This window comes from Fomitiporia mediterranea (genome assembly GCF_000271605.1).
Source record: "Fomitiporia mediterranea MF3/22 unplaced genomic scaffold FOMMEscaffold_2, whole genome shotgun sequence".
NCBI lineage: Eukaryota > Fungi > Basidiomycota > Agaricomycetes > Hymenochaetales > Hymenochaetaceae > Fomitiporia > Fomitiporia mediterranea.
Genome location: NW_006760387.1, coordinates 4,081,470 through 4,093,025, shown reverse-complemented (window position 1 = coordinate 4,093,025; position 11,556 = coordinate 4,081,470). Strand labels below are relative to the sequence as shown.

The window sequence follows — 11,556 nt, the reverse complement described above, 5'->3', positions numbered from 1 at the left end:
TCGGACAAGTCTGTCGACTCCGTGAATATTAGATATTATTGATCAATCCATTATAAGGCAATTAACTTATAGATTTATATCGGATATAGTACCTCTCCTCCAAACATCATATTAGGAAACGCCATACCATACCGACAGTCTGACAGTAAATTCCCAATTATATATCGCAGTTCTCGATGATAAACTCCACCGATCGCGGTACCATTATTCTCTGCGATCAGCGAAGCGCTTGGAGGCAACGGCTGTAATCCCGAGGAGTCGATCAAATCAAAGTCCAGGTCTAAGAATCGAGCCAATCAGTTCGTCCGCGGCTACCGACAGACAGAAGGGCAACGTGTTTCGCAGGCCCAGCACTACTAGACTACAGCTGCTTCTTGTTCAACGGGTTAACTTCCATATTCATACTAATGTACCCGTCTCCTTCCCATGCACGCCTTCGCTCTTTCCCTTGTACTCGCCGCGCGCGTGTTGATGTTGAGAACGTAGAGGAAAAGAACGCCTGTATTGACCATTTCGAGGATCCTGTACTTGCTTCTTGAAGCGTAAAGAGACGATTTGAGGTGCAGGCGATTGAATTGACCAGTCGTGTTAATCGTTCTTTCGGTCAATGTATGCAAATACGCGGGGTGCGGGCATCCGAACGCTGCCCATTTTCAGCGGGCTCTGCGATTTAGATATTCTGTTGCTCTACCTCCGACACGGGTGTCCAGAGTCTTCCCCCCTCGTATCCGGCCCCTATACCCTCTTTCCCATTAAAGCACAGGAGTGGTGATGGTCGACCGATGGAAAGACATTCCGGGCCGCAATCCCCAGAGTCGACAGACGAAAGTTTGAGCCAATGAGACGGCGTAATAGAATTTAAGCTTTATTGCTCTGAACAAATATAACGCGGTCCACGGTTGTGCCTGGCCCGAGCGATCCCGAACGAACATGCACATTCGGTTGAGCATTGCTGAAGGCTTAGTGGAGGCCCGTGAAATACGATGCCTAGGCTGACATAATCACAGCCATGAACAAACGCTAGACGTTTATTTTCATGAATTATTACCTGTACAACACGGGACAAAATAAGTAATCAATATGATAGCACGTGTATACCCCGAAGCTGGCAAGCCGTTCCTCCGAACCAACCAACCAACGGCCGAAGAAAGGTTCTCGACCTCGGGAAGCGGAACAACGGGCCGATCACCTTCCCCACTTCTCCTTCCTTGAGCATAATATGCCCCCAACAGGATTGCCAGAAGGACAGAGATATTCCCGATGCCCTCTTTTCCAAGGGGTTCTCCACAGCAGCATTGTTATCATCGAGGACCGATCTATCCGAGTGTTCAACCTTCGATCTAACCGACTCACAGGCTCTCAATCAGATCAGATAACTTCGGTGAATCCGAAGCTTCGAAGCATCGGCCTACGGCCAAAGTCCCTTGAAAGGTGCATTGAAATTTATATTAACAACTTGGCAAATGCCGTACCCTCTTCTACTTTTCATTAAGTAGAGTTTAGCCTTCCCGCTCGGTAATTATATTTCCAATTCAAAGGAAATATCGGCGGTGATCAGTTTCGGCCAGTCTATCCCTCGACTTTGAAATGCATATGGCGTGACAACACATAGCGTACGAAGAAAAAGATACGCCTTGTCGAAAAAACTCAGACTCCGAGAATACACCCGAGGGTACGAACTAATGTACTCACGACGAAACAACATCCGGCAATTCCTACTCTCAAGACGGCTGTTGCCCGAGATTCCGCCGGTGTATTCCTTGTCTTCGAGCTCCAACGGACTTGCGTCTCGTTTTCCCCGCACACGTATGTACGTACAAAGAATAGACTCGCTTATCGGGATGCTATCATGGGTGCTTTCATTGACAGCACGCGTGCTCTTCTTCAAGGTCATCTGGTCAGTAGATTGCTTTCATACATGTCAAGAAGCTAGGGACAGTGGTCAAGTCGGGTTGAATGATGAACCAACGTCGGATGAGCTGGCAATAAATTATTCACAGGACAAGGACGCCGTGCCTTTGTCTTTCAGACGGACATCGACTCGGACGTCAAAAATAACGGCTTTGCATCACGCTCGCTCACTAACACCGACTTCGGCATGGCAAACGCCAAACGTCGGAAATACGACGCAATGCGGGGTAACGTGTGAATTGACGTTAACATCGAGTTGTGACGTTTTGCAAACATGTAGCCGAACTTTGATTGAGATTTAGCCTACGAATGTCCTGGCGTGATAGTGTGAAGAGTGGTACTAAATAATCGTGGGTCAAGGGAATAATTGTGGATTAACTTGTGTTAATTTTGAAGTGAGAAGCCGGACATACCGCAGGTAACAACAGAACATCTCCTATCCTACGATGTTATCCGATCGTAGATTAATTTCTTGAAAGACCGATGCGTCTCTGTCGTTGCTTGACAGAGTGACACGATATTTAGTCCCAATCCTCACAGCGCCCGATGCTTGTTCAAATCAAATGAAGGGACGCATGCAAATCGACGTATACGGAATTGAAGCGATACACTCAAAGTTGATGCCAGGGTATTACATATTAGCAAAGCAGCAGGACAACAAGTCGACGACGTGGATGAATCAAGAAAGCTTCTTCAGTCATTTAATAGTTCTGCAAGCTCATCCTCAGTTGGCAGCTGTCGTTCTTTTGCTGGTACCCGATCATCTTTGAGCATTCTGTCAAGGAGGTACGATAGCTCAGAGAAGCAACGAGATGAAGATCCCAATGAGAATGACGTACCGAGGGTCTCGCCGAGCATCGTCCATCTCTACTGCCAACGCTGCCTGAGGCATCTTTGCTTCAATGACCTAGAGCATGACAGGCATTATAATCCCTTCCTTTCTTCTTATCGCACAGCACAATGTTGATAGAATTGGAAATCGAGAAAGGAACGCACATAATGATTATCGCAATGTGGGCAAAACTCATCACTCTCCTCATACTCCGTTATATTCTTGCGAAATGCCTTCCGACAGTTCTTGCACATAAACACCATCTCGGTAGTCTTGACAAGCTTGTGTGTCTGAGCTTCAGCATGGCATTCAGCACAGTCGTACCATTGTCGACAGCAAGGTGCACGGATAGAGACTTGTGCGTTTAAAATGTGCTTGCTTTGTGACAAATGTTTTAAGGGTCGATGTAGCAATGACAATGAGCTATTGTGAAAGCAGCAAGAGACTCGAAGTACTGACCACATTGCACGCGTAAGGAATGTGCTCTAGAAGTTGAGAAAGATAAAAGAGCGGGAGTGCTGTACTGAGAATTGAGACGAGTACGGAGTCGACACAACAGCGCGTCGATCATGCGCAGATCAATCGTCGATTGCCCACTTAGGTTCCGACTCTTTTCATCACCGTTCCGAACCATGTCCGCACTTCAAGAGGAGTTTATTCCTTCATTCTCAAAGACCTCGGAACTCCTATGAGAATAACACACATCCATTAGGAATTTAATTGTACTCAGATGGAGTAGCCCAAACAATCGATCAAAAATGGTTCAATATTCTGCGGACTTTAACCTCCTCGATCCATACTCGTGGTTTCCCCGACGTGACACGTTTCTCCACGCCGCAAGAACCGATACCTCGGATGGACGAACGTTCTCTTGATGAGACACGCCGAGCCTAAATCCCCACATACTCCGCACCTGCCAGCCGCACGACATACCTCGGTCCTCTACTTAACGCCGCAATCGATAAATTAGTTTACTTCGTTTGAGTTCTTGTGTTCTCGATAATAATAACAACGCACTAGTGCTAAAATAGGAGAAAGTGATGATGACAGGTCTTCCCCGCATTGTAATTATAACATAGCATTCATCGATATTAATTAATATGTTAAAATGTTTGCTATGTAGGTCCAGGACAATTGCCAAGCATGCGTGCGTCGTTAATCCGTTAAGTTGTCAAAATGAGTTAGTCGCCTCGTGTTAGGAGTCGAGCTCGAGCCTAGAGAACAAGAAGAAATGTAATTTAAGTAAGGATACCAAATATGACGAATAAGATACCTCCAAAGGTGACCACAATACTTCTCATTGAGTTAAGTATTCATTCTATTGGCCAATTCAGCCCTATTCATTTCATCCGTCAATCCATTCATACGTTCAGCTATTATAATTTCAAACGTTCCATACCACCTGTAGCATAGACAGCCTCACGACGCTCGACGCACGCTTCACCAATTCAGCGCACATCCAATTCAACTCGACTTGATCGATTCCGCTCTGCGCTCTTGTCTCTTGTCTCCTATTTGTCCTGAGGCTAGTCCTCGACCTGTCAATCAAGAACGAACAAGACAAGTACCCAATCAAACGATTACATGCTTCGGAAGACTCGATGAGTGCGCCTTCCCGGACCCTCCCCCGCGTTTACTCCAATTCCCTCAACCCGCGCTCGTTCGATCGAGTTGAGGAGATGTTCCTCCATCGAGACAGGTCAAGCCCGCCGAGTCACCCAACATCTGAGTTCTATGTATGATCCATATACAAATAAATGAATCACAAGACCCACGCATAACCCAACTTCATCTTGTGACGAACACAGAGCTCGTACAAAAGGAGTTGTGGCACAGGTTGAATTCGCTTAATCGAGTAAAATAGAATAGAGAGCATCATGACATAGCAATGATAGCATAACACGAGTCCTAAGAATACTTGATTCGGTTTCCTTGCTTTTGATCGAAAGACTTTGCCTTGTGGGTTAAACGGGGACGGATATACATAGAAATCATGGTAATGCAAACGTTAATCCTATGCACCGACTTCTCCTGAGCGAATCGGAGGCTAACTGGGTGCTCTCGTGTCCATGCCCGTACATTTCACGATAATAGAGTAATGAGGGACCAGACGAATTGCATGTGTTTTTGTCTTGTGATGAATAGGTGGTATGGGTGCTGGTGGTACCACCACTGATAACGATGCTTGTGCTTTTGATAGTGCGCACGCTAGACTGATCGACGGTCCTTGTCTTTTGATCCTCGTCATCATCCTCCGTCGCGTGGCCCAGAATGTCTCACTCTGAAACCCTTTAGACCTCTAGTTTAGCATATGATTTCGTGCAGCACAGCATGCTAACAAACTTGAATAGTCCCTCACTACATGTATTACTAGTACTAGCAATAGTACTAGACTCCGTTTACGGAGATTTCGATGAAGTAATTGTGGACTTGTATTCGGCGAATAGTTTTAAGCTCAAGCCAATCCTACTTGGCATGTCGTTCAATCTTAACCATGGTTCTATTTTCTTTATCCCCCGGTTACGAATTTCTTTCCATCATTATCCCCCAACTTCGAAAATTTGATCGGAGCGCCCTTCTGACGTCGTTCCAGCACTTTCAAAGTTTTCATTCAGTTCATTCGGTCGCTTTCACATGCCTTCAACATTTTTCTGACCGTTCGACTATTCGATTCGATTCTACTCGGGGTCGGAGTCGGGGTCGGGGTCGGGATCGGCGGGATGTGAGCCCCATCTGTACAATATACACTCATGCTCGTAATACTTGTTCCCCGGATGTACACTAAATTATCAAATCAATAACATCAATCTCAATATATTAAAATCGCATGTCGAATTTCATATTAATTTCGGTGGTTTTTCTCTTTTGCAGAAGTTTCAGATTCCTTCTTCTTTCTCCGTCAGTACGGGTAAAAGAATAACAGCAGATCGAGTACGTACTGTAGTATATTCTGATTTTACGCGAATACGTATTTTCACAAGCCAACCATAAGCCATGTCTAACCTTTCCCTGCCTGGTCTGGAAATGCAGTTACCGACACTTGAAACTCTGAGGGAAAAGGAGAGCGTCCCTGAGCATATGGATCCTTTACCTTTACATCCCCACAAAGCACACGCCTGGAACTGATACGTACCGTAAAATGATACCATGAAATGAAACACGAGTGAACTCAAGTCAGTCTCGAATTTCACATGGATACGTTATGCAGGGGCAGTACTGCAATCCAGACAGGATGACATGGACGAATACATCATACATTGCTACACACCACTTAGAAGGTAATGCCGTGAAATGAAACACGAGCAGACTCGAGTCAGTCTCGCATTCACATGGAGTCACCTACCATAACGTATGCTCTGGAACTTGGTGGATACATCATACATAAGTACAAAGATCCCGCCTTGTCCTGGACTCGAGTCAGTCTCGTATTCATCATGGACATGCAGGAACCTGGTGGATACAAGGCATAGGCACACCGCAAAGATCCCGACTTCTCCCGACACCACACAAACCTACACAACCTACAAAGGGCGCCGCCAAACTACTCATCTTGGGTGGTTAGCCCTAATAGTAGCACAGCCCATTTCATATGAACAACATCAACATACATCGATAACTGCTATTAAAGTAGCATTAATCTCAAAATAACATCAAGCACCCGAGGCAGGTCAGGCGATACACAATTACACACATCCCATGTCATGAGATACGTCTTCACCTCCATCTGGACCCCCCATCGCGCATCCCATATGACCCACACCAATGCACCACACAACCCATCAGTTATCGTCAATTTCGAACAAAGCATTCACAAGAACACGGGAACCTCGTATCCCTTTTCGTCCTCCCTCCCCTCTCCAGAATCTTAATGAAAATAACCCATTAACCCATTAGGACGAGTACGTCCCTAAAGCCTCCTCATTCCGCCTCGAGACCTCGACGCGAGGGGGTCTTCTTTACTTCCTTAAAGCCTAACTGCAGATTGTTCCGCTGTACCAATAACAAAATACATCACACCCACACACAAAAAGAAATCAGGAAAACGGATGTATATACGTTTGGCATTTCGCGCTATTTACACATTTACCACTACGAATACAATTTACAATTTATACAACCCAAATTATCCCGCCCGAGAAGAATTCAAAATCACACTTCGATTTTTTTTCGACTTCAAAACCAACCCTTGTCATTGCTGATAAAGAAATAAAAAAACAAAACATGCATGCACAGATAATAAAATAGAATAAACGACTATAAGACAAAATGCGTTGCAAAAAAACAGACCCATGATTGCGTAAAGTTCGTGAAGCAGACAAAAGGAAAGGAACCATTGCACCAACGACAAGAAAAAAAAAGAAAAAGGAAAAGTACTAGTAGTAAAATAGAGTAAGGTCCCTTGAGGGTAATGGTACACAAGAAAGAAAAGAAACAAATTGCACGAGGGGAAAAAAATACACAATGAAGAAACCAACAAGCAAAACAACTGCATAGCAATCCCAGTGCTCTTTCATCAACTTCACAGAGTGACGTTGGAGCATCAGGGAGGACACAAGAAAGAAAATAAAAAGGATAAAAAGATAAAGAAATCCAGCAAATGCAACAATACAATGTACAAATGACACCGCGATACATCACGGTTCGATGCAACAATGAATTATTAATGTGCCATGGCACTTGGCACTTGGCACGTTCGATGGGGTATGCGATAGCGAGTTAATCGAAGGCGGTCGCCGATAGGAGTTTGTTCGTTATTTGCGAGGGTAGGGTATATCGAATATACGAGTAGAGCGTAAGATCCAGGGAGAAAGCGAGAGCGAGACCAGAGAAATCGAGTGGTGATATACAGATAATGGTACATATTAACACAGTGGTTTTTGCTTTTGGTTGGACGTTGCGATCGATTATGGTTCGTCGAACGTATTGCTTGCGTCGCAAGCGCTCAATTCCTCTTCCCGTTTCCCTTCGATCCGCCAAACAGGAAAAGTCGCTTCCGCTCGGGGATGACAGTCACCTCCCACTCTTTCTCAACCCACCAGCCAGCTTTACCATTTCGCTCACCACGGCGCCGCTTGACCTCACAGACTGCTCGGCGAGAAAGCTCAATATCGCGCGCATGCAACGCTGAACGCTCGATGTACTCTTCTTCACCTTCCGGAGAGGGCTCGTCGGGAACGAAGGCTTCTTCATATCGAGTCTGCTTCACGGGGATGGCAGGCATCGCGTCGTAAACCGGACCTGAATTCTCATAAGACCAGCTTGATTCTACATCACCAGGGACCCATCAGAACATGCAAGCACAAATAACACCTGTGAAGTAAAGCTCACCTTCTGCGATAGGCTGCCTGCTCCCGCTCTTGCTCGACCGACTCTTCTTCCCTCTTCGACTCCTGCTCTCCTGATCACTCGTACTAGAACGAGTAACACTACTGCGCGAGTCCTCGCTACCCTCCTCAGGCCGATGCCAAACACCCTGGACGCCCTCAACATCACCTTCATTAACCGAGCCAAGTACGCTTGCGCTCCTCCCAGACTTCCTGCTGACATTCGCCTCGCTTCCGCTACGCTTCATCTCCGATGAGAGTCGCGACGGTGGGCTCATGCCCGTGGGCAACGAGCTGCTGACTGGTAAGGTGGGACGCAAGAGGACATCCGGAACGAGCAGCTGCTTCTCGACACCCTTCGCGATCGGGCGGCGGGGCCCGCCGCCGAGACGCTTCCCAGCGTACAACTCTGGGTCCACGCCAGGAATCGTCAATGCACTAGCACCTGCAGTCCGGCCAGACACGCTACTTGTAGAGCTCGTGATGGATGTCGATGAGGATAAAGTGACGCCATATGCAGGAGCAAAAGTAGTTGCAAGAGATGCGCTCGACTTATTCGTCTTGCGAGGGGCAGTGTTGGAGGTCGAGCGGGCAAACAGAGGGTACTTGGCGTAAAGTTCGAGGGCACTTTGCGTGCGGCTAGGTGCACCCGGAGACCGAATCCTCTTCGAAGGATCCGAGTCCGATGCCCGACGGTGAGTCGAAGGGATGCCCGGGTTTGAGGGTGGTGAGGATGAGCCCGACCTGTAGTTGTATACAAGCTCGGTCCATCGCATCGGATCAATTGCGGGCACTTCCTGCCGCTTCTTGTCACGCTCGCTGCTGCTTGAGCGCGCATACTCGCCGGTGACGTCGTATCGGCTCAGACGTGCCTCCACCTTCCTCTGCTGCTCTTCCGCCGCTCTCCGCTCTGCGCGGGTCTTCTCGTCATCGGAGACATCCGATGCGAGCAGTGCCTGCAATCGCTTTGCCGCCATCATGATCCCTCCCTCGAACAGTGGATGTGATTGCGTGCGGTTCGCACCCGGTGGCACGACCGGTGCGCTAGGTCGATGAGGATGGAGGGGTAGCGGGGCGAGAGGTGGTGGTGGTGGATCCGTGTAGAGGTTTGATGTATCAATGCTGTCACGTTCCTCGACCGGAGAACGATCAGACGTGGTGAAACTAGTCCCAGTGGCGCTCGATGAGTCAGAGTGCTCATCAGCCTCCTGGATACTCGCAGCCAGTTCGTCAAAGTTGAGCTCAAGGTCACGCGCCTTGAGACCCATTGGAGCGCGCCATGAGTTTGGTGGCACCGGTGGTAAAGTTGGGCTGGGTGGAGGTGGAGACGCGCGGGCGGGGTTGATCTGTGCAGGATGTGCGCCTAATCGTATCCGAGACGATCGACGGTGGCCATCGAGGACATCGCGTGCGGGCGCAGGGGTGACAGGCCATGACTCCTCGAGGTCGCGCTTGCGGCATTCTTCGCTGCAGTAGAGAGGGGTCTGCGCCTGGTCGATCACCGTCTTTGTCCGCACCGCTGGTGTTGGTTCCTCGATCAACTGCTGTTGCTGTTGGGAAGCGGTCTTCCCCCTCGTCGATGCGGCTCGGTTGAGTGCTGGGCGTACGCGACCGGTGCCCTGGACGAGACCGCCAGCCCGAGCCTTAATAGTGCCGTTCTTGGTGCGGGTCGTCTGGCTGGTCTTGATCGCCGTGCTCGAGCCAGTCTGCAGGAGGTCGACGGGGATGGTGAAGCGCTTGGGTAGGATGGCACAGTCACAGACGGGACACCAGGAGGTGTCGAGATGTATGTCGGTATCCATTAGCGAGTAATGGTTGCTTTTGTGGAGCTATTGCAGGAGTTGTAAGCGATGGTGAGCCTGAGTAGAGGCGGGATATATAAAGCGAACGGAGACAAAGGCAGGTTTGTAATATATAGTAAGAGAGGAGTGAATGTGAATGAACTGGATATGTATAAGAGGAATGGACGGGCACGGGACCTGGACAATGGCGGTTTAAGAGAAATGGAGGGAGATAATTGGATAAAACGGGGAGCGAACTCGGTGAAAGGCAGGGGCACGGAAACAAAGACGCGAGACAAGATTAAAGAATAGACCAGAGAGAAAGGAATGGAGGAAAGGGAATGGGCGCAATGAAAAAGAGCACGTACATGCACCGTTGCAAAGGCAAACTGGACCTCGCTCGATATGGGCGGGGCGCGTATAGATGGTTAGTGCAAAGCGCGTGCAAAGGGGCTGCTCGTGCACTGCAAACGATTACGGTCGTCGACGCGGGCTTTAAAAATGCGCGAACAAGAGTGGCGACGACGGGGAGCGCGTCGGAGACGATGAGGACGACGAGCGACGGGGGTGAAGTGGAGAGTAGCAGGGGTGGGTGGGAGGACGGGGTAACGGGACAAGTTGCAGTGGACATGACCTCCTATATGGATATGGACAGGCTCGCTTTCGCCTGTCCGCCTAGCCGCCCAATCAGGCAGGCGTATATTCCTCCCCTCGCAAATTATTTATTATTTTATTATATTGCCCGGCGCGACTTGCCCCGACCCATTTATTCCGCATATGGCCCTGCAATCGCACACCTGGTCTGGAACGTGGGTGGGGTAGTGAGCCGCGGAGATGAAGCGAGTCGTGCCTTGCCTGCAAATCGTCCAATCGGCAAGCCCTGCCCGGTCACCCGTTCTTTCTCCAGCACTTCCCGGGGTCCACCTCTCGGTCCACCCGTCGAGCATCGCGATTGGGCAACTAACTAATTAGGCCAGGCGACTGGGTCGATATCGTCCCGCTCGCCATGCCCTTTTCTGCATGCGTATCGGCGCAGGTCTCTGTCTCCCCGACGACGCCGGTAGCAGCAACAACGTCAACGACACTACCGCCAGCAGCGACAGCGACGAGCACAACAACAACCACAAATCTGTCTGTCCGACCGAACAGCCATAGCCATCCAACCTCATGCGAAACACGCTCGCTCCCAACACAGGCCGATGGGAAGGGCCGCTATGTGCGGGGTAACAGGACGCGCATCTCCATGATCACCTGTTCCCCACCTCTCCTTGCCAGCAGAGCATCATAGCAGTACACTACCCATTCTTGACTTTTCTTGCCTTTCTGGCCTGTGCGGCGCCTGCGGGGCCAATCTGTCTGCGTCAGCCCTTCTACCCCATCAGTCCCATCCATCCCACACCACACCACACCATACGCTCTCCTCAGATTCTGTTGTCTCATCAAATCAGCGGCCGGAGGGACGTTGTCAGCTCAGCGTCCGTCGGACTCTCACACTCTCCCCTCCTTCCCTATTCGTTTGTTCTCTCTTCTCGCACTCTCGGCCTCCCCGTCTCGCCTTCTTTTTCGCCTTTCTCGCGTGGCAAGGAGACAACTGTAATCTATGTAATCTGCGTCGTCAAACACTCCGCGAATTCGCCGAGATGAATGAATGCATATGTAAAGTATACTTTAATATCAGCGCCAACGGCACACTCGAATCAGCGAGGCA

At 49.2% G+C, this 11,556-nt stretch overlaps 4 protein-coding genes across 4 annotated transcripts; all 4 read right to left on the bottom strand.

Moving 5' to 3' along the window:
- Positions 1-1,075: 1,075 nt before the first annotated feature.
- Positions 1,076-1,894, bottom strand: FOMMEDRAFT_26193 (uncharacterized protein; the record flags this gene model as incomplete). The annotated part of the gene is made up of 3 exons (XM_007263288.1): positions 1,076-1,316; positions 1,354-1,423; positions 1,693-1,894. The coding sequence occupies 3 exons, from the start codon at positions 1,892-1,894 to the stop codon at positions 1,076-1,078; spliced, it is 513 nt and encodes a 170-aa protein (XP_007263350.1).
- Positions 1,895-1,995: 101 nt separating this feature from the next.
- On the bottom strand, positions 1,996-3,237 carry FOMMEDRAFT_118187 (uncharacterized protein). The gene is made up of 5 exons (XM_007263287.1): positions 3,203-3,237; positions 2,908-3,121; positions 2,751-2,818; positions 2,325-2,686; positions 1,996-2,251 (listed from the first exon to the last, which is right to left on the bottom strand). Exons 1-4 carry the CDS (start codon positions 3,205-3,207, stop codon positions 2,605-2,607), a joined length of 369 nt encoding a protein of 122 aa, XP_007263349.1. The 5' UTR covers positions 3,208-3,237; the 3' UTR covers positions 1,996-2,251; positions 2,325-2,604.
- A 3,930-nt stretch (positions 3,238-7,167) lies between these two features.
- FOMMEDRAFT_17580 (uncharacterized protein) lies at positions 7,168-10,403 on the bottom strand. Its single transcript, XM_007263286.1, has 3 exons — positions 10,217-10,403; positions 8,072-9,896; positions 7,168-8,008 (listed from the first exon to the last, which is right to left on the bottom strand). The coding sequence occupies exons 2-3, from the start codon at positions 9,867-9,869 to the stop codon at positions 7,686-7,688; spliced, it is 2,121 nt and encodes a 706-aa protein (XP_007263348.1). The 5' UTR covers positions 9,870-9,896; positions 10,217-10,403; the 3' UTR covers positions 7,168-7,685.
- A 211-nt stretch (positions 10,404-10,614) lies between these two features.
- Positions 10,615-11,288, bottom strand: FOMMEDRAFT_26191 (uncharacterized protein; the record flags this gene model as incomplete). Its single annotated transcript, XM_007263285.1, has 3 exons — positions 10,615-10,772; positions 10,814-11,060; positions 11,100-11,288. The coding sequence occupies 3 exons, from the start codon at positions 11,286-11,288 to the stop codon at positions 10,615-10,617; spliced, it is 594 nt and encodes a 197-aa protein (XP_007263347.1).
- Between the last annotated feature and the right edge of the window lie 268 nt (positions 11,289-11,556).

Excerpts from the sequence above, each read along its gene's own strand:
- FOMMEDRAFT_17580 (XM_007263286.1), bottom strand. The coding sequence starts at position 9,869 with ATGGATACCGACATACATCTCGACACCTCCTGGTGTCCCGTCTGTGAC. Across the intron at positions 8,009-8,071 it reads CAGGCAGCCTATCGCAGAAG|AATCAAGCTGGTCTTATGAG; the intron begins GTGAGCTTTACT and ends CTGGTGATGTAG.
- FOMMEDRAFT_118187 (XM_007263287.1), bottom strand. Across the intron at positions 2,819-2,907 it reads CACATTGCGATAATCATTAT|GTCATTGAAGCAAAGATGCC; the intron begins GTGCGTTCCTTT and ends GTCATGCTCTAG. Across the intron at positions 2,687-2,750 it reads GATGCTCGGCGAGACCCTCG|AATGCTCAAAGATGATCGGG; the intron begins GTACGTCATTCT and ends CCTCCTTGACAG.